The 21,623-nt window shown below is 44.9% G+C and overlaps 1 protein-coding gene across 38 annotated transcripts in view; it reads left to right on the top strand.

Annotated features, from left to right (window-relative positions):
- Positions 1 to 21,623, top strand: part of KCNMA1 (potassium calcium-activated channel subfamily M alpha 1) — a 753,494-nt gene that overhangs the window by 380,872 nt on the left and 350,999 nt on the right. For 37 of the 38 annotated variants that reach the window (XR_014825729.1, XR_014825730.1, XM_084993162.1 and 34 more), the window contains 1 exon segment: positions 7,067 to 7,128. Coding sequence is in view for 36 of the 38 variants with exons in the window: in XM_084993162.1 (XP_084849288.1) it covers positions 7,067 to 7,128 (62 nt within the window). In the remaining 2 variants the exon portion in view is untranslated. 38 annotated transcript variants of the gene reach the window in all.

The raw sequence follows: 21,623 nt of genomic DNA, 5'->3' as shown, positions 1-21,623 counted from the left end.
AGGAGAGGGAAGTCATCTGGGAGGAAGGAAGTGCTCGTGCAAGGGCCCCACAGTTAGAGGTGGGTGTGTGTGCACTTTGGTGAAAAAGAAGAACTGAGTTCCCATCCTGGCTCAGCGGAAATGAACCTGACTAGGATCCATGAGGACACAAGTTCAATCCCCTGGCCTCGCTCAGTGAATTGAGGATCCGGCACTGCCATGAGCTGTGGTATAGGTTGCAGATCTGGCTTGTGTCTGGCGTTGCTGTGGCTGCGGTGTATGCCAGCGGCCGCAGCTCCAATTTGACTTCTAGCCTGGGAACCTCCGTAAGCTGCGGGTGTGGCTCTAAAAAAACAAAAAAACAAAAACAAAAATTTCCATTAACTGGAGTCTAGAGAGGGAGAGAGTGTGAGATAAAGCCAGAGAGGAGGAAAAGGGCCAGAGTTTTCAGGGTCCCATCGGTTGGGTCAGGGATATTTTTCTTTGTACCAAAAGCCGTGGAAATCACTTACAGCAACTGAAGGGCGGGGAGCTCACCATTCTCTATCACATGTCCTGAAAATCCAGTCTACACTAAGTATGGCTTTATAGTATTGCACTTTGGGAAATACCAGATTTGAATGCCCAGAAGATCACAGGCATTTTTTGCTAGGCTTCCTTACATTTGAATAAAGACACGAGGACTTCTTATCTGGAAGTGCAGTGTATTTATTTTAATACTATAATTCTAAATACTGATTACTGAAAGCTCTTTTTTCCCCTTCCTTTCTTTCATCTGGAATACATCTATACTTCAACCATTGTCTGGAGTCTCTGTTGCCGGTGGATCTGTTTACAGCACTTTTGTGTAAGCACTTACATAAGTCAAATGTAATGGGCTGAAATGTTAGATTGGAAACGTAGGGGACCTTCGGCAGTCTAAATGGCACTGTCAAAATATTGGTTTTGTACTTTACAAATCTTTTGTTATTTAGGATCACCAAAATACCTTTTTTGGTAGCAAGATGATATCTTCTTTCTATTGAGAACCACTCCTAGTTCAGGGATGAGAAAAACATACCACTAATCTGGCCAGATAGTGAAGAAAAAGAAATCTTTCTGCTTTTCTTTTAAGAAAACACTGAAGCTCAGAGTGAGCTGCTCAGGGGAAAACTGACAGAAATACGGGGTTTTCAGAGAGTCACAGAGGCAGGAGGAGAGGGGGGCTGGGGCAGACCACCACTCAACGCTCTGGAGCATTGGCGGAGTTGAGGTGTGGGTCCAAGAGACAGGTCCGTAGCACCTCTGGGTATTCAGTTTTTTGGGATCATGTGCTGTGTGAGCAACTCGCCATGCTGCTGGAAACACAGACTCTGCATCTGAGTGCCCATGGTGTCCCCACTGGGGATTTTATGAAGGGAACAAGCCTCTGACGCAGAGCAGTGCCACACATTATTGCCATCATCCTGAATTATAATTGTGCACAAATGACATACGGTTGGCATAAAAGAGCTCTGCCTTTTCCAGTCCAACAATTTTCAGTCTTTCACCATAGGCAGTCACCCATCAAGGTCCCCATGGGATAATCATTTGTTCCAGGGGTGTTCCACCATTTCACAGACTGGGAAACTGAGTCTCAGAGGCATTAAGTGACATGCTCAAGAGCATGCTTGTATTGCAGCAGAGCTGAGATTCAAATGCAGGCAGACCTGCGAACTGGAATTCTGAGCCCTCCCGCCATGGGCCAGCCATCCCATGTACCTGGTGTCTGCCTGGCCCTGGGCCACTAGGTGGGCCTGGAGCATCAGGAGTCCTTCCTCCTCCTTGGTTCTCCATTCTCCCCTCCCCCTTCCACTTTGGGAGCTTGCAGTGGCGGTCGTGTCACTTCTAGGCCCCTTCCTTCCTTGGCCTGGACAGAAGTGTCTATTTATGTGTGTAACATTTACAAAACTCACAGGGATTCCTGAATCATTTAAACTTCTGGATTTCGTGCTCACCGAGGGCAAAGATCAGGCCTGACTTGGCGATTTTGGTTTTCTATTTCCCTCTCTCTCCCTGTGGGCCTCGTGCACAGGAGTTCAATGAAGGTTGATTGTAGAGGTGTTAAATTGGCCAGACCAAAGCTTGTAATTTGAATACAGAATGATGTTCTCTCTCATAAACAAAATGTCCCAATATTGTTTTGCCTTGGAAGTCTCTGTTTTTTTTTTTTTTCTCATATAGTGAATTTTATTTTACCTAAATTATACCTCAATTAAAAAAAGTAATGTGCCTTTGGGATCCTATATTGAAAATTGTCCATTTTCTGAGGGGTTGCTGCTCCCAGGAGTTGGCTAGGCCCTGATCAAATAAGCAGAATCATTAATTAGGGTTATTTGTTCTGCTGCGCGCTAAGTAGCATGTGTAAAACCTGCTCAGGAGAGAATTAATTCATCCTTCTCTCCGTACTTTTTAGAGTACTCTTAGCACGATGCTCAGAGCCTGCAGGCCTAGTACATGTGTTCTAATGGGCTAATTGTTAAGGTGACATTTGTGAATTAATCTCTGACTTGAGCTAAGTGGTTCCCCCTAATGGGTTTAATTCAGTGACTCCCATTCTTGGCCACACATCAGATTCACTGGAGGAGCTTGTTAAAAATAGACACCAAGCCACCCCCTCCACCCAGCTCCCAGTGCTCTGGTCCCCAGTGAGGGGGGAGGGCATCTCTGACTTTTGAGAAAGCTCCTTAGGTGATAGGATTCTGGAGGCAGCCAACTGCGGGAGCGTCTACTCCAGATCCGTGTCTGAAGGCCCATGTGGGTTGAAAGCACTTGGACCTGAGTCTGACATCTTGAAACCAGGTTTTAGAACAGACAACATCTCTGAAGAGCCAACTTTTTCAGATTCGTTGGCCTCTGTATTCATATCAATGAACCTGTCTTTGGGGAGCTCCAGTGACCTGAGGCAGGATAGTCTGTGCTTTGCAATACTGTTTTCCACTTTTATGAACTTTCTGAGACATTTGGAAGCCCTTTAGGACCTGTTAGAATTTCCATCATGAAGATGGCTGTGGCTTTCTCTTCTCTGTTCACCATGTATCATCAGACTCCTGACGTCCAGTGTTAGGGACAGACTTTCTCTTAGTACACCATGTATGTGTGTTCTCAGCATTCTACTCTGGCAACACACATCATGTTTGATCTCAGTTATGAAAATAGATGACTCACAGGCACCATTGTTCCAATGAGATTTATCAAACCACTTTTGTTTTTACGTATCTGGCACTCTGTAAATATCACTCAGGATGTAGCACCGCCACGCAGCATGTGGATGTTTGCCATAAACCCTAGAATGTGGTGTGTAGCATCACGTAGCGTAGCCAAGGTGACCTGGTGAAACCAGACTGTACAGGCATGGGATGTGCTGAGAGGGACTGCTCGTGTCATCCCTTGGGTCAGACCGTGTCCATACACTCTTGTTTGTGACAGTGCTTTGTGAAGGGCTTGGTCACTGTAAGGGGGGTTCAGGCACTCAGCTGCTGGAGGGCAAGGGTCTCCCTGTCTCTCCCTGGAGAGCTTAGATGCTGATGCATTTCTTGGCCTCATCTTACTCCATCCCTGGGCTGCAGTGCCCCTGGTCCCTGGAGCCATGGAAGCTCATGGAAGGATTTCCAGTGGCCCTCCCTCTTCCTGAAAGGATAGTAGAGTAGCTATGACATGTAGGAAGAAGGGACACTTGGAAAAAGAATTGGTTATTGAGACAATAACCCCTGTGGGTAGTTCCTTGGTTCCTTTTATGTAATGACTTACTGTATAGCCACTCGACCTATACTGTACAATTGAGCACTGACTGCATAATAGCCTAGGATTCATCGAGGTAAGGATGACTCTATCAAAGAGCATATTTTATGACTTCAAGTGAACTCCTTTCCTTTGTTTTCCTAGGGCCTTATGCGTAGAGAATGTGAAATAAATACTTAGACAATTATTTGAGGATGCACTGTAACATAACTGTCACCGCTTAGCTAAAATCGAATCATTTTTTGGTAATTGGTCTGAATTTGTTTTCATATTTGGAGTAGGGTTCCCAGATAATGGGGTATTTGTCAGAGTCAAAGATGAGAGACATGGAGGTGGGGAGAGAGAGAGAGAGAAAAGAAGAGAGAACAAGCAGAGAGAACAGAGAGAGAAGGCGAGAGAGAGCGGGAAGGAAGCTAGCCCTTTCCTAGGGTCCTTTAGAAGATGAATGTCTGTTGGGTTCCTATTTTCATGGCCAAATCCAAAGGGTTGATTCATTTTCCGCAGCATCCGGATCTGGGTTAAAGATGTAATCAAGCCTGACATGATAGAGAACCATTTAGCAAGTTTAAAAATCACATGCAGTACACGTTTACCTCAGTGCTGAGAAGCAGATCCACCTCCCCCCACATTGGTCATTTCATGCGTGGGGGCAGGTGGGTGGGAGAGTTTTGGACACCCTGTACCTCATTGAGAGAAAGCCTCCGGCTGAACCTGTGGACCCAAGATCAGGTCCACTCCTTAGAATCTCCAGCTCCTGGGAGCTTTGGAATCATCCAAAGGCACCATTGTTCTGGATTTCCCTCCCTCCCTCCCCCTCTTGTAGAGATGCCCATATTGGAGTTTGCATCTAAAGAGGAGAGCGGGAGTCCTCCCCTCTTGTCCCTGGCTGATGTGCTTCAGTAACTGCACGCTATTCCCCATCACAGAGCCAAGCTGATGCTGCTGGGACACGTTAGTGTCAGTTCCTTTGTGCCCTCAGTGCTGGGAGATCATCACCATTGCTGGAGAGCTTAGATGCTGAGCTCATTTCAGAATGATGTAGGTACCATTTACAAGAACTTTTTTCCTTTCTGTTTCCTTTTCTCTTTCCTCTGTCCTCTCCTCTGCCCCCTTCTCTTCTCCAGCTTAATGGCCTAGGCCCATCCAGCCCCCTCTGACAGAGGCTAAGTGGTCACAGACAGACACACACTCACCCACACAGACACACAGCCAAACTGACAGGGATCAGTCTTATACTGGCTATTTATGAATGAAGAAGAGGTCCTTCCCCTCTGGGCTGGCCACACCTCTTTCTCTTTGCAGCATTTTTGAGAATGAGGTCAGGGCCCGGATCTAACTGCTTATTTCTCAGAAATAGCAGCACAGATCAAAATTAATCTTAAGCTATTTGATTTACTGCCTCATTCAGATAATAGAGGGAAAAGCAGAGCCCAGTTTATGTTTTCGTTTGTTTTTGCATATAACTTTGCAAGGAGTGAATGAATGCATGCATGTGTATGTGAGAGAGAGACGGAGGGGTGAGGGGAGAGACCGAGTAGAGGCTGCTGGGGGATTGGTCCTGGGCTGAGGATAATTACCAACAGACTACAAGAACTTTGGGGGGATTCAACTGGAGCCTGTTTTAGTTTTTTGAAACAAAATGGAAGAATAAAATCAGCCTCAGTGGTGCAGTAACACTTCCTTTCACAGGAAAATTCATCAGATGCTATGAAATGACACATTCCTTTTCTAGTGTCCAGTTCTTCCAGCTGCCAGTTGTCTGCTTTGGAGCCCACCATCCATGGAATGAATGTAGCTCCTTGTAGCTCCTTGGAATTTCGTAACGTTCTAGATTTTATTTTCTATCTGCCAATTTGGTGTGTGCACACATGTGCACATGACTTGATCATGCCTGTCTTCACATAATGCAGGCTTCACCTCCATCCATCAGCCGATGCCACAGGGGTGTCAGTATGTAGATACACTGAGGAAACTGACACCGCTGACACTCTTCACCCTGCAATCCCTTTAGGATATTAGTGTGACTACTAGGAATTTCTTGCCCCTGGGCATCATGTGTGGTGGTGCTATTTCTTTATGTACTATATATATATGCATACACTTACACATATTTGGACATTTACATAGACAACAAATTTGTGCTTTTTTTTTTTTTTTTTTTGCTTTTTAGGGCCCCACCTGAGGCATATGGAGTTTTCCAGGCTAGGGGTCCAATTGGAGCTACAGCTGCCGGCCTACACCACAGCCACAGCAATGCCAGATCCGAGCCACGTCTACAACCTACACCACAGCTCACAGCAACGCCAGATCCTTAACCCATTGAGCAGGGCCAGGGATTGAACCTGAAACCTCATTGTTCCTAGTCGAATTCGTTTCCGCTGCGCTGCCAGGGGAACTCCACATTTGTGCTTTTTAATATTTCTTGTATAGAAACAAAGTAAATTGGTGAATTGGTGTTCTCCAGGGATGGGGGGAGAAGGAGGGATTAGCTCTTTCACGGGCATGGAGGATCTAACTGGGCTGCTGAAAATGTTCTAAACCTCGATCAGGGGGCCAGTTGCTCACGTTGTTAAGTTTTCCTGAAGTCATTGAATTGGACACATAAAATGAGTGAATTTATGGTATGTACATGATACCTCAGCAAAGCTGTTAAAAATGGATGTTCCTGGGGAGTTGCGATTGTGACTCAGTAGAAATGAACCTGACTAGTACCTGTGAGGATGCAGGTTCGATCCCTGGCCTCGCTCAGTGGGTTAAGTATCCGGTGTTGGCTATGAGTGGTGGTGTAGGACGCAGACGCAGCTCGGGTCCTGCGTTGCTATGGCTGTGGTGTAGGCCTGCAGCTGCAGTTCCAGTTCGATCCCTAGCCTAGGAACTTCCAGATGCCCCAGATGCAGCCCTAAAAAGCAAAAAAAAAAGGGGGGGGAGGGGAAATCCCTGTATTTGAGTTCATTTGGGGCCTAGTTTACATATAATAGGAAAGATTGTATCACTGCTGTTTTTTACCTGCTCTTTTCCCACTGACGTGTGTTGACTTCAGATGAGAAGCTGGACCCCAAGATAAAAGGACCAGATAAAAGCCCAGTGCCGGGGGATAAACCCATGTCTGCCCTGACCCCTGTTGGCCAGCAATGAGGTTGCTGTCCACTGGGCGATGAGGAACCAAGAGCAGGGTAGTATGTGAGTGCAGCAAGGGGATGACATTGCTAAGCAGACCCCTTTTCAAGCACCACGTTTCCAAGCTGCAGCCACATGTATCCAAAAAACAAATAAGCCAAGATCCCAGTGTTCAGCCCTTAAATGACAGTATTTTTCTTTTCTTTTGCAGGTTGTCTTAGTCTTTGCTCTCAGCATTGGTGCACTTGTAATATACTTCATAGATTCGTCAAAGTGAGTATTCAAATACGTTGTCTTGCCCTCTTTTCCACAACAACTGTGAGCCTTTACATTGATGAATTGATTTGCTCTAATGCCAGCCTTTGCAAGAGCCTCCTAGGGGTGGAAGACTTTTAGAGGAAGGCAGGGCTGCCTGTGCTGATTTTCTGAATGGGAAAGCAAGCTCTCACAAGGAGGGCCACATTGATTACTGGCTTGCCAGGGAGGGAGAGGGATCTGAGATCAAGCTTCTTTGCTGGGTCTTACTGATTTTTAAATAGGTATTTCCTGGTGCATAATTTGCACTGAAGAGGTCAAGAGGTCTCTGATGTGAATCCGCAACCTCTGGGAGGGTCACAGTGTCCAGCCGGTGAGGGTATGAGCCACTCTTGCCGAGGCAGTAGGGTCTTTTTCTTATTAGGATTTCCACTGCGTTGCTCTTACTAGAGGTCATCTTAGAAAGCATGACGATGTCCTTTGCATCTGCCAACTGAATACTTGGCTGAAGCATCACTGGCTGGTGCTTCCTGACTTGTCAAGGTAAGGAGATGGGATGGAGGAGTTCGTGATGACTCCCAGAGGTGCAGGCCCATGGCCACCTGAGAATTCCTGTAGTGGACACTCATGTAGACCCCTGAGGTGCCAACTGAGTGGACCTGTGCCACAGATAGAAAAGGCTTTGTAGGAGGCAGAAGAAGGCACTGAATAGGTGACAGCCAGCTCTGCCCTGGTTTCTGCAGGTGTCACCCCTCGGTACATCATTTGTTCTAACTATTCTATCTCAAGCTTGAAGATGACAGTGTCTGAAAAACTGGAGCTGAGCTGGTCTGACTCCTTTCTGTGGTGACATGAACTTGACACTTGGACAGTGGCCTTGAGATCTTGGCCTGCATTGTCCAGAGTGTTTTTGATTCCTTGAACTCTCTCCGTGGTATACCTGGATGCTGGAATTTGATTGGAGGAAACCCACTTGGTGTCCTTGTTGGCTGAGAGCCCGGTGTGCCTGAATTCTGAGCCTAGCACTCTTTTTCTGTGGCTCAAGATGAGAGTAATTTCAGGCATGCCCAGACTCTAAATTTCTCAGTTACTGGTCACCAGCCAAAGGATTTTGTGCGTTTGGGTGCCTAGCCAAAATCCTGTTAGGGGAAATAAAGAAAACATCTCCTGTCATCACCTGTCTCCGGGAATCAGCCACGTTGGAGAAGATCAGAAGCCCTTCAGCCCATCCGCACGCATGAGGCTGGGCTGCCCTCACCCACCTCAGGTGGAAGGGCCTTTCTTTGAAAAATCCTCCAGAAGTCAAGATTCCACATGATCTTCTATCAGCTCTTACTGGCCAAGAAAGAGAGGAGCTTTTTAAATTTGGAAAACTCTAGTTGGTATGTCATTGAAGGTAAGCCCCATTTAAATATCTCCTCTTCATCCTTCTGGATCATATTTGAATTGAACCAAAACTCTTCTAAAGCCCCTGGTCTCATTTCTCCCTTCTCTCCCCAGGAGTGAGGCGTTTTTCTCACAAGTCACAGGGTGCATGCCCTGCTGGCTTCCATCCTGGGGCTCAGGAGGTAGGTTCTGGCAGGTAGTCTGTGAGCCCCAGAGAGACTCTTACAGAGGTGAGTGTGGTGATCACTTAGAAGGACAGATACCTCAACAGCTTCTTGCCTTGTCTCTCCCTTCTTGTTCCTCTGTATCTCTCAGAAATAAAGTTCCCTTTTTAGATGCATTTGAGTTGTGTCTTTTTTTTTTTTATAGTGTCTACTATGGGATGGGTGGTCTTGCTCTGTGGGTTTTGCTGTTCTCGGCTCCATGTGGGAGGATGGAAAGGAATAGAACTCCCCATCCTCTTCCCTGATGCCCTGTACCACGTCAGTGCAGGTGGATTTAGGTATGATTCCGCTGAGCCTGGAGAAACTGGCACCAGGAACCCTCTCTGGTTCTGGTTTCTTTGGTGGACTTGCAAGGATCCTATTCCAAGGATGGACCTTTGGACCTCTTCTCAGCTTTTCCAAGCAAAAAATGCTAAGACTCTCCTCACTTAGCCTGGGGACTGTTTGAACTCCATCCTAGACTCAGTCTTTCTAGTCTGTCACTAAACTGTGCGATTTGGCTGAGTGAGGCATTGTTTAATAGGAAGACCTTATGTTTATGTATGTAGCCCTTTCCACTTGTCATTGGAATGGCTACATTTGGTTCTGAAGTCAAACCCCGAGAGGCTGTCCTGTGGGTAACCTCATCAGCATAGTGGATACCAAGTGTGCACCATCTTCCTGGGGAAAGCCAGCAGGATGCTCCCCACAGGTAAGGGGAAGAATTAAAGTAGAATCTATAAAGTAACCTTTACAAAAAGCCATAGATTCATCCCCAAGAATAAACAAAAGAGCCCATTGGACAAATTATTTTAATCAAGCATAGTAAATCAGATAAAAGTTTTATCTCTGTATAAGTTGCAACTGAACAGAGGGTAAGCAAGCAGGATGTAAATTCTTAAAATTCATCCCTTTCATTCAAAACTGTCACCAGTTTTCTACACTCGTGGTTTGGTTGGCCATCTGGGCATCTTGGAAAGAGAGCTTTAAACCTCTCTTGGAAGTTACACTGTTCATCACCCTGGAAACAAGTAACTAGTAGTCTTCAGATGAATTTTAGCTAGTACTTACATCCTTCAAATAAATAAATCAGAAGGCTTTGTAGGCTTTTCTTTGTGTGAACCTAATTGGACAGATATGGTCCATAAAATAGCATGTGTCAGTAAGTTTTAATCAAATTATTGTGGAATGCCCCAGCAGCACAAATTCAAGATGTGAGGCTCTCTGCACCCAGCCCTTTAAATGGTGCAAGTAATACACATTAATACAGAAAATGGGCTCTGCTGGTCTGCTCTGCTGGCTCAAGGTCAAGGCACCTGGTGCAGGTTGTGTGAGTGGACAGGGAGTTGAGATAAATATTGTTATTGGTGGGTTTATGATCTTTCAAAACCTTCACAGCTCATTTCACCCTCAAGAGGCAGTGGGTGAGTCATTTCCAAAGACATCCTCCCCTACATGTCTTTCCTTTTCCATTGTTAGGCCAGGATGGATCCCTGAGCTGGTCTTGTTCATTCGAGAGTTTGAGAAGCCCTTCTTTGGGTCTCATTTTCTTAGGGTGGTTGCCACGGAAGAATCACTTGTATGGCCTCAAGTGATTATTCTCTGGCTGAGACAGATTGTGCTCAGAGCTCCTGGACTCGAAAGCGGAAGAGAATTACGTTAAACTGTGTTAACATTATGCTCATCATCCCAGCTGGAGACTCTCTAGAAACACCCTAGCAGAGGCAGACTTCTGCCCAGACTTTGGAGAGACCCAGATGGCAATTCCTTAGCAGACACAGAGCATCAAGCCCACCATACACAGTAGTTCCATCCCTGCAAAGATATTAAAGATATTAAATTGGCCACACAAAGCAGGTACCATGTCCCAGAGAGCTCCATTTCTTTGTCCTCTTGTTTTCCCTTCCACTTTTACTGAGATATAGTTGACTCTCAGCGCTGTGTAAGTTAAGGTGTACAGCACCTTACGTACACCCTGAAATGATCACCCGAAGAAGTCTAGTGAACATCCATCATCTCATATATAGATACAAAATTAAAGAAAAAGAAAAAAATTTTTCCTTGCCACGAGCACTCTTAGGATTTACTCCCTTAACAACTTTCTTTTTTAAAGGTGCCCCATTTAAAGCACTCCAGCTCCTAGTTCTGCTGTCTCACCATACTGACATGCCCCCTCCCATTCCCTCCCACATGCTCTGATCCTCTGTGAAGCAAAGATTTTTGAAAAATTGTACAATGAAGTCAAAAGTGCCCCTAGACGCCCTGTGGGTGATAATGTCACCGTTGCTGGTTCCATCTCTGTCTATTTCTTCCCTTTGACATAGGAACAGTAATTCTTCTCTAATAGATAAGGTGAAAAAAAAAAGACCCAGAGATGTCAGTGTGAGGGCAGGATTCATGGATTGCATAATGTAGCGGTACCTGCTGCTTCCAGAATTTCAAGATAAAGTTGGAAAAGATTGAAGCTCAGGGCCCTGGGTATTTGGGGTTTTTTTCCAGGGGCACTCTTGGAAAGGATGGCTCTCCTGTGTGAAAATATTTATTCCCTTGATTTATGGTTAAAGTCCACCACTTCCTATACTGTAGTTACGTGGACTATGAATATTTAACGCTGCCCATACTGAAAATGAAGGTCAAGTCCTGCTCACTGGTGACTTCAGTGCTGGCTTTTGTCTCTCAAAGGCAGGCTGCCTGCTAGGAGCAGAGTAAAGCTGAAAGGTTATACATTGTTCAAATTTTCCTTAATGACTTTATCTGCTCCAGAATGGCTGGTACACAGTGGGGGCACCTGCTAATTTCACCAGTCTTTGCTGTAGGCTTCTGGTATCAGTGGTTCTGTTTTGGAGGCTAAGGACACTAGGAAGGAGGAGGAAATAGCACAAATTTTGGAGAGCATCTGATCTGAGGGCCATATTCCTGGCTGAGAGTGGTGTTATGATGTGAAAATGGCCTTTCCTTACCATTTTATGTTTGTATCTATTGATTCATTTCATACTCCTTCATTCACAGCAGCTTCAGTGTGATCATGCTGAATATTTTCCACACAGTCAAATTGCTATGGTTAGGTTAAGGAAAACTGTCTCCAGGATTGCAGTAGAAACTTACCAGGTTGTTTTCAGAGTCTCAAAAAAAAAAAAAATAGCACTGGCATCACTGATATAATGGGAATACCCAGAGCTTTTGCACACCTAGTCAGTTACCTGCCGTTTTGCCTGTCCAAGTCCTCCCGCAGCCAGGTCTCTAATCCCTAGAGGGCCTAGAAATTCTTGAAAAGGAGGAGAGGCCTGGGTGGTGGAGGCCAGTCGTGTGCTGGGTCGAGGTGCAGTGCCAAGCACTTTAAAATGAGAAATGTATTCAGTCTCATTAAATTCTCCTAACAAACTTCATAGGGTAGGTACCAAGATCTTTCCCACTTTACAGATGAGATGGCAACATCTGCCCCAAACCACCTAGCTAGTAAGTCATGGAGCCAAGATTTAAATGCACACTGCTAAAGGCATCTCTGCCAGGTGTCAGGAAGTAAAATTCCAAGTGTGGAAGTGTCCATCTAGGTTCAGTGGGATGTTGCAGAAGAAGTCATGTAACCTCACCCTGCCGTTCACCTGTCTTGTTTTCTCACTTATTCTCCATCTCCCCATTTCACACCTTTGGGGCCAAGGCTGCAAGGCTGCCGTGCTTAAGAGGGTCTATAGCTTTCTCACTGGGACATGGGACATGTGGGCCACGTCCATGGGCCAAGTGCTGAGTGATGTCTGTTTGAGTTTTGATTCATCTCTTCCTAAACTTTGACTCAATAAAGACCGTCTTTTTCATCTCAGTAGAGTGGCAGTCTTTTGCAATGGAATCAAGACAAGTTAGCAAAGAACAGGAAAAGTTGGTCGTTTCCCAAGCGCTCCTCCCACCTAAGGGATTTTTTTCCTGGTAGAAAGCCTCTTTGCCCGCCCATCCTTACCTAGTTCTCTGTGCCCCTTATTGGGCAGACTAAAGTAGGTAACCAGAGAGGTCCTGCTTCCCCATTAGTTTCTGTTATCTCTTTAGAGAACTGTAGAATGCAGTTAGTTTGGTACAGTTTTGCATTGTGTGCTTACAAAGTTAGTGCATTGTGGGCATATCAAACCAGTGGACTTTAGGAAAATCTGATGCCAAGGAGGTTTCTATGGAGGTCTCTGAAACCATGCAAGATATCCAGCCTCTGCCTCCAGTCTTGTTATTACCCACTGCACACACAGGTGTTGACCTCATAGTACGCACCTGGCTGAGCTAGAGGTGTAGATCACCTCCATGACAGTGCGTTGTAACCTGTGAAGGACTGAGAATCTACTTTCACTATCACTGTATAGGTACACTCCCTGCCCCACAGTAGGCACAGCTGGGCAACCTGAGGCATAGAAGAGGAAGCCTACCATTTTATTCTGGACCCAGCTCCTTTATGGAACCTGGGCTTTCTAAGCAGAGTTCTGAGAAGTTTGTTCCAGCTCGCTGCCTTTGTGCCCTTATCAAGAAGTCATGGCATGCATTTAACCTTTGTTGAGGAAGTCAGCACATGTTATTGTGTGTGTAAAGCCTCTCTCTATTCTTCCTTTTTCCTTTTTTAATACTCCCCCCAATTTTCTTCATCCCTCGCTGACATTTTTATTGCCAGGCTTTGGTTTGGAAAATTATGGGTAGGGAAAGTTCAAGGGCAGGATGTTCAGAACAGCACTGCACATCTGTGAAGGGAGCACAACAGGAGAGCCAGCAGCTGTTGAAAGAATGGCTTGTCAGATGGTGGAGGAGGAGAGCACTGGGGGAAGAAGAGACGCCTTCGGGGCAAAGAGGCTGTAAATAACTCCCAATGGGAAGTCCTGTCCCCTTTCAGAATTTTACCTTTAATGCAACCCTTGATTTTTGTACGTGGGAGCAACCAAACTCAATCATCCTACATCATCTAGTTTTGCAAATAGCCCTTCTTTCCTCAAGGAGGTATAAACCAGGTAGAGAATATGCCGAAAGGGTAAGCCATCTTCTTCCTTCTATCTCCCATGTTGTGCGGTGGCCTTGGCTTCCTCACTTATCACCAAGTGGGAGACACAGAGGTACCACATGTCACAGCACCTAGAAACATCAAGAGAACTGCTCATCTTTGGCATTGCCTGAGGAAAAAAATCAAGGACCATTAGGAGTGGGAGGGAGGATGGAACTAGACCTTCCTTCCAGGTTTGCTGCAAAAGACAACTTTGGAGTAAGATGCCAGAATTTAAAGATACTTCAAAGTCCACTTGGTAACCCTGTTCCCTCTGCCTCAGCATCCTCGCCTGCCAAGGGAGGGCTCAGTGATATTCTCAAGGTCACCCAGCTAGCTGGGGACTGAACTAGAGCCAGAAGCCATAGTTCTTCCCTCCCAGTCCAGGCCCTTTTCTACTTGATCCCTTTAGTTTTTTCTACTAAATGAAAAATGAGAAAAGATAGAGCAAATAGTTTCCATCAAGTAGTAAAGCAAATAATGACTTTAAAACGCAATCCTAGAGTTTTAGGCTATCATCTTGGGGGAGACTTTAGGACCAAGGAAAAGGACAAAGATAATTCCAGGTGGAAAAGACCAAACCTAGCCGAGTGGGTGTCTGGGATTATTTTATTTCATCCTTATTGGTAGAAGGCTTTGAATTACTTGATTTTATGATCCTGCTCCTCTGGGTTTTTTGTATTTTGTTTTTTTTTTTTTTAAATGTACTATTTCAGAGGGGAGGTAAGAGTTCATTTCTGTTGTGGAAGGTTGACAAGGCTGAATGCATGGTTCTGGCCTGTTTGGAATTTGTTACACATAACTTTTGAGGACATTTTGCCCCATTGTTCATTTGTTTCTCTTATGAAAACATTATCTGATCACTGTGTCTATAAATCCATATCTGCTCTACCCTCCAAAATTAGAATGAATTATTCTCTCCATCACTCTCTAGAATTTAAAAAGAAAAAATCTTGGATTATCTGACCCTCTGCTAGCCCTCTGATTTTTTATTATTATTATTTAGAATGATTGTTTCAGATTAAATGAAGAAGATGCATTCCCTTGCAGGCCCAGTTAGTTCTTTGTGTCTTCTGCAATTAGCATGTGTTTATACCACCAGAGGGCTGGATCTTCTTCCCATTGCCTGCCTCTGGTCCTTTACCTAAAGCCACAGCCAGACAGGCCTTCAGAAACTGCCGAGAGATCAGGGTGGAAGCCAACTGGAGGGAAAGGTTAGAGCCAGCTGGAGGGAAAGGTTAGAGCTCAAACACAGGGGCAGAGATCATGCTCAGGGCATAGCCATGGTTGTGCTGAAGTATGGTGTCGACTGGTATTGCTTCATTGTAGGGTTTATGGACTGCAGACAGGAATGGAGATGTGACCTCTGTTTCCACTTCTGTTCCTCTTGTCCTTACTGACAGCCTGACAAATTGTAGCTTTGGGGAGACCCTGGCCAGTGATGAGTCATTGGTGGTACAAAAATAGAAGCCCTTTCAGCAAGGATGCCCTTGGGACTTTTTGGATGTTGATGTCACTGCTCCCAGAATTTGGAAGAAGGGAGTGTGTGTGGACATGCATTTGTGTGTATGTGCATGCACATGTGTATGTAGGGGACAATCCTGCCCCACCTATACATGGATGGGAAGATCGGCCCTCAGTCTCATCGTAATACCAGAGATGGGGCTGAGAGCCATATATTTCAAAGGTCTCAATCAAATAATAGATTAAGTATGGACTGTGTGCCAGACTTTTTTCTAGGTATTGGGGGATTTTGAAACCTATGTATAAGATTAGATCTTTCCCATCAAGATGTTTATATTATATTTTAACAAGAATCCCTAAATCTAGCCATAAGTAGAGGAAAATGAGCTAACAAAACAAGAAACAAGATAACAGACGAGATATCACTAGGCTATAGATCATCAATTTCTAGTATGAGCTTTGCTAACAATAAATGCTGAAGGTTCATAAGCTGAAACGATAGCTGGATCTTATGGAGTGTTTTGGCTCTGGGGAGACGAGTTGAGGAGATAGAAAACCCAGTCTCCCTGCCAGCTCTAGGAACCCATAAGAGGGGCTCTCGTTATGGCCTATGCTTTGGCTTCTTGGCTTTTGTTTTCAGTATATGCTGAGTCCAGCGAAACCTGGCTTGAAATTGGCCACTGAGATTAAGGATTGAGAATGCTTTCAGGGATGGTGTAACAGAATCGGAAAAGCAAACTGTCTCTGATAGTAGTAATGCCTATTCTCCAAATGCATATGATGAAAATCTTTGGATGCTTCCATTTGGAAATGTCCAGAAGTGGCTGACTGAAAAGCATCTTCTCCATCTTTTTGAGACTGAGGTCAGGGTGTAATGCGCCTTCAGGGGCCTCCACATGCAGAGCATCCAGAGATGGGGTTGGGGTGAAGGTCATGGCTAAATGAGTCTGTGCCATTGGCAGACCCACCATGGCCTCGACCCGAGATGTCAGTCTGGAGACCAGCATTTGTCTGGAGGGCTGTGCTGTGATTTTCATGGGATCCTAGGTACGTTTGCCTTCTTCTTATATTCTCCATAAAGAATATTAAAAGTTATATTTTACTACTATCTTCATATAAAGATGAATATAATTCAGGCTAAATTCATTATTACTACTTTCTCCTGATTTTAAAGCAATTGAAATTCAGCCATTTTCAGGGGTCACTAGAAGTAGAGTGGGCTCTCGGCACTGTTTCCTTGGGACCTGATGGAAAAGTTGGCTCTGTTTTCCCCCTTCCTGCCAGCTCCATCCATGTGGAAATTTTCTCAGATAAGGAAACATGCTCAGAGACAGATGCCTTCTACCACAGCCCTCCTGGTGTTGTCTAATTGTTTCAGAGGAGAAAATAAACATAAACATTCCACTTCCAACCATGTCTTATGACATGGCTTGGGGAAATATTAACTTTAGCTACCCCTCATTTAATACAAAAATGACACCTGTAGATATGTCAAATTTTAAAAGAAAACCTAATAATCTTGCTTTTCTGATGAGTTTTGGAGACACATGGGCTTTGTCAATATCCTTGTATCTGAAAATGAGCCTTGCTGGTGGAAGAGGTCTATTCAGTGAAAGTACTACTAGTAAAAAAGAACATTTCCTGCACTGAGGTTTGCAAGCTCAAGGAGAAAGGGCTGGGCAGGTGTTAGAAGTGAGGGATATATACACAATGGAATACTACTCAGCCATAAAAAAGAATGACATAATGCCATTTGCAGCAACATGGATGGAACTAGAGAATCTCATACTGAGTGAAATGAGCCAGAAAGACAAAGACAAATACCATATGATATCACTTATAACTGGAATCTAATATCCAGCACAAATGAACATCTCCTCAGAAAAGAAAATCATGGACTTGGAGAAAAGACTTGTGGCTGCCTGATGGGAAGGGGAGGGAGTGGGAGGGATCAGGAGCTTGAGCTTATCAGACACAACTTAGAATAGATTTACAAGGAGATCCTGCTGAGTAGCATTGAGAACTTTGTCTAGATACTCATGTTGCAACAGAAGAAAGGGTGGGGGAAGAAAATGTAATTGTAATGTACACATGTAAGGATAACTTGATCCCCTTGCTGTACATTGGGAAAATTAAAAAAAAATAAGTGAGGGGTGCAGGAGTTCCTGTTGTGGTGCAGCAGAAATGAATCTGACTAGTATCCATGAGGATGTGGGTCCTATCCCTGGCCTTGCTCAATGGGTCAGGGATCCGGCGTTGCCATGAGCTGTGGTGTAGGTCACAGATGTGGCTCGGATCTGGTGTGGCTGTGGTACAGGCTAGCAGCTACAGCTCAGATTTGACCCCTAACCTGGAAACTTCCATATGTCATGGGTGCAACTCTAAAAAAAAAAAAAAAGAAAAGAAAAGAAAAAAAAGAAGGATGCAGATGTGTAAAAACCTGGGAGCTGAGAACCTGAACCTTCCCTGAGGGACTTCCCAATTCCAGTTGATTGTCCCCAAGCAAAAATGCAGGCCTCTGCATGAACACCTCCCCATGTTTCCAAGAGAAGAAACTGGGCTTCCATGTTGCATCTCCAGTTTTAAAATGTTGACCATGACTCCACCACTTTCAAAAGTGCTCTATAGGCCAAACAAAACACCTCTGTAGGCCAGATTTGGGCCTCCCGTCTTCAGTCTCTATTCTAAACTGTCTCTCTTTCTGGTCTTGAATTAGCTCTGCTCCCTGAGTGCCAGCAAATGTTCTGAACTCTTGGTCCTCTGTCTCCCAAAAAGGGGGCCCTTCTCTCTTCATGGTGAGGAGTCTTTGGTCTCCACATTCTGGCTTGTTTCCCATGTAACACATTTTCAAACGCTGCTTAAGTGAAAGTCCACTTTTCTCTCGGCAAATACTGTATGTCCCTGCAATAAATCACCCACAACTTACTGTAAATCCGCAAAGCTCCATATCACTACCTCTACGTCATCCCTGAAAATAACGTTGTTAAGACCTCATAAACATACACTCTGTTTATTTAAGAATGGCAAGAGCTTTTTAAACATGGTTGCTAAGTCACAAGAGTGTATTTTCCAGGACTTAAATGGAAGTGAACATAACCCCCTTTAATTGTCAGATCCTTTATAAGAAAAGAGGCCCAAATCTGTCTGTTCTACTAGTACATTAACTTGGCCAAAACAGAGTTGCTTATACAAGAGTGTCAGTGTTGATAATTGCATGAGACTATTTTCTGACTTACTTGGCTAATGAACACATTGTATGAAACTTGGTTTAATTTCTCACGTATGTGGGTATAAAAGCATGCCTTAACATAGATAAACCCTAGCTGGAGTTTTCATCAATCTTCAGGTTCTCAATTTGCTGAGCATTAGGGTCAACTAATGGAATTCTTATGCTATGGCCCCTCCAAAATAAAAAAAAAAAAAAATGAAAGTATCTCTGGACCTTTCTTCCCAGATATGGTCTCAAGCCTGTTCTATGTCCATCTCCTGACCTTTCACGTTTTAGATGGAAACTTGGCAGTTAATCTTAGGGTAGCATGAGGTTCTGCATGAATCCAGGGCCCAGAGCTCAGATATTTTCAGAGCTGGGAAAGAGATGGATTTCAGGCTGTTGCATTATGATATCCCCGATTCCATTAAAGCTGCTTCAGTAGTCTGGTGTCCAAATGGAAAATAGTCATACTACCTTTCACCTGTCTAATTCATTCAGGAGGAAACTATAGGTAGGGCTCCAGAGTCTACCTGTTAGGCGTTGCAATCTATGGTAAGGTACTTGTCCTTCTTAACAAAGATGCTCTACCCTTGTTTCTATTCATGCAGACATCCTATTCAGACAGAGTCCCCATCTCTTCCTGTGAGAGCTAATGCTTTTACCTTGCCTTTCCAGCCCCCCAGAAAATCTACCCATAGCTCAGTCTGAGATACACTTGATCTTGATGCCCTTGAGGGAACTGCAGGGACAGTATGTAGAGAAAGGTGAAGAACATGATGCTATTAGATGACTCTGCCTGGCACACGCTTTTTCCTCTAACAGCAGGAGGGAGTGGGCGTAGAGTGCATTAAGGATTTTGCCCTCTTCATGTTAGCATGGACAGAAATAAGGCAAGGTCTGTAAAGAGCAGCATTAATAATTGAGCTGTGCTCTGGGCAGCCATGCAGCCTGTCTGTGCCTTCGAGCGCATTCTGTTATCAAGTACATGGTGAGGCTGGGGAGTAGGCAAGGAGGGGGCATTTGGTACCTGCGTGCTTGTGCATCCCTGTACATGTGCTTGGATGAGGCACAAATGAGTAACAGTTGGGAGCTGCAGCAAGTAAAATTATAGAAGGCACTGCAAGTAGATTATCATTGTGATGGCAGTGGTTCTTTCTGGATCAAGAATCCCTTCGGGGATTTGATGAGTGATAAGAGAATTTTGCTTGCTTCGGACCCTTAAGTTGGTTTAGGGACCCCAAGATAAGTATTTCTGGTCTGTTGGGCTGGCCCAGCTGCTCACTCACTCCTGGTTCTTCTGCATTTAAGATCATGGCACAGACAGAGAGCAATCTTCATACCCAAAGGTTAAACAGAGATTGAGTGGGAACCCTCCTGCTCCAGGAATACAGAACATGTCTCAATGGGTTTCTCTTCTTGAGCCATCAAATCCCTTCCCCTTGAAATCTTGAAAATTCAGGGACCACGTTAGTGAGACTGTCTCTAGACTTCCCAGCTATTCCTTTAATACCAGGCAATGCAGAAAGCAATATATACAGTGAGATGGACCCACAGGGCAGAGCCTAAACACTCTTTGTTTTCTGCTTCTCTCGTATATTTGGTTAGTACCTATTCTTCGGGGAAATATTCCTTCTTGAGCTGTGATTCAGAGGTGCAAACCATCTCCAGTCAAAACCATTCCTTCTGAGACCCACCTCTGGAGCACCAGAACCTGGGCACCCAAACAGATGCGAAAAGCACCTGCCACTTCTTTACAAGGCTGTGACTCTTCCCCACTGCTTGAGAGTCACTGGGGACCTCTGTGGGCACATCTGACCCATCTTAAGACCAGTTTGACAGAAAATAGAAAAGAGCAACTTCTGAGAGAAGCCCCAACTCCCCTGAATTCCCTGCTTCCTTTGGATTTCTTGTTGCCCTCATCTGTCTCTAAGCCATTCGACTGTGACAGTTTAATTGGTGTGGGGAAGGCAAGGTAGGGAGAAGCAGACAGGGGTGACTGGCATCCTGGAAGAAGGAGATTCCCTGGAAATGAGTGAGGGGGTTGTGACAGACAGGCCTGAGAGGGCTGTGTGCAGGCAGAAGGTCACTGACCCTTGGTTGAAAAAGGGAGCTGGCTGAAGATGAAAATTTTGTCAGCTCCCTCCTCCCTGAGCAGCCTGGGCCAGGATTGTGCATTTAGGGGTGTTGTCGATGCCCTGTCTACTGATGCCCTGTCTGCTTGGGAATGAGCATGGGTGGAAAGGAAAGGCAGTGGTGTCTAGTGGTTAGCAGCAGGCTCTGGAATCAGACCTTCCTAGTGCTGTGTGTTCTTGGGCAAGCTGATTGGCCTCTCCAGGCTTTGTGAAATGGGGTGAAAATGGTGATGAGGGGTGATGGTGATGCCTTCTGTAGTAGTGACTAGAAAAAATTAGTCAGTACCATGTCAAAGCTCTTAGTAGAGTGACCAGCATGAGCGTGGCCAAAAAAGTATTACATGTTACTGTTGTCCTTTTGAGGTTTGTCTTGAAAGTTTTCACTAGGTCTTTAAAGAGACAAGATGTGAACACATTAAAATTAATGAAAAAAAAAACCCAAAATGTATTGCAAAGCAGTGATGTGATTCATTATTGAGGTGGTGGGCAAGACCTGAGCTGCTTAAAACTGCACGTCTTAACTCATTACTGGTTTGTGAAAGCAATAGAGTGGGTCACAGCAAGCATTTTAAAAAGAGGAGTTTGAACAGCTGTAGATAAAAATACTGCTTTGGAAGGTCAGTGTAATTATATGAAACTTGTCTTTCAGTTATATACACAGATCTATATATACTGTATCAACATATGTGTGTATTGGTTTGTGATATAAAATATCTCTCTTCCTGTGGGTTTTTGCTAAAAAGTAGCTTGAGAAACACTCTTTTTGAGTCCAGAAGAAGGCGTGCTCTCTGGGCTGCTGTAATTTAGGGCCCTTTGTGGAGGAAGGGAGACTAGGGTTAAGTCCCCAGGCATGGGTGGAGCTTAGATAATACAGAAGAAGGGGAGAGGGTGAGCAGTCCACAAGACCACTCACTTCTTTTTTTTTTTTTTTTTTTTTTGCTATTTCTTTGGGCCGCTCCCGCGGCATATGGAGGTTCCCAGGCTAGGGGTCGAATCGGAGCTGTAGCCACCAGCCTACGCCAGAGCCACAGCAACGCGGGATCCGAGCCGCGTCTGCAACCTACACCACAGCTCACGGCAACGCCGGATCGTTAACCCACTGAGCAAGGGCAGGG

Source organism: Sus scrofa, chromosome 14 (assembly GCF_054392235.1).
Source record: "Sus scrofa isolate SSC_HxYL_T2T_F1_AM1 chromosome 14, Sscrofa_HxYL_maternal_Yorkshire_Landrace_v2.0, whole genome shotgun sequence".
Taxonomy (NCBI): domain Eukaryota; kingdom Metazoa; phylum Chordata; class Mammalia; order Artiodactyla; family Suidae; genus Sus; species Sus scrofa.
This window is presented reverse-complemented; position numbering and strand designations above follow the sequence as displayed.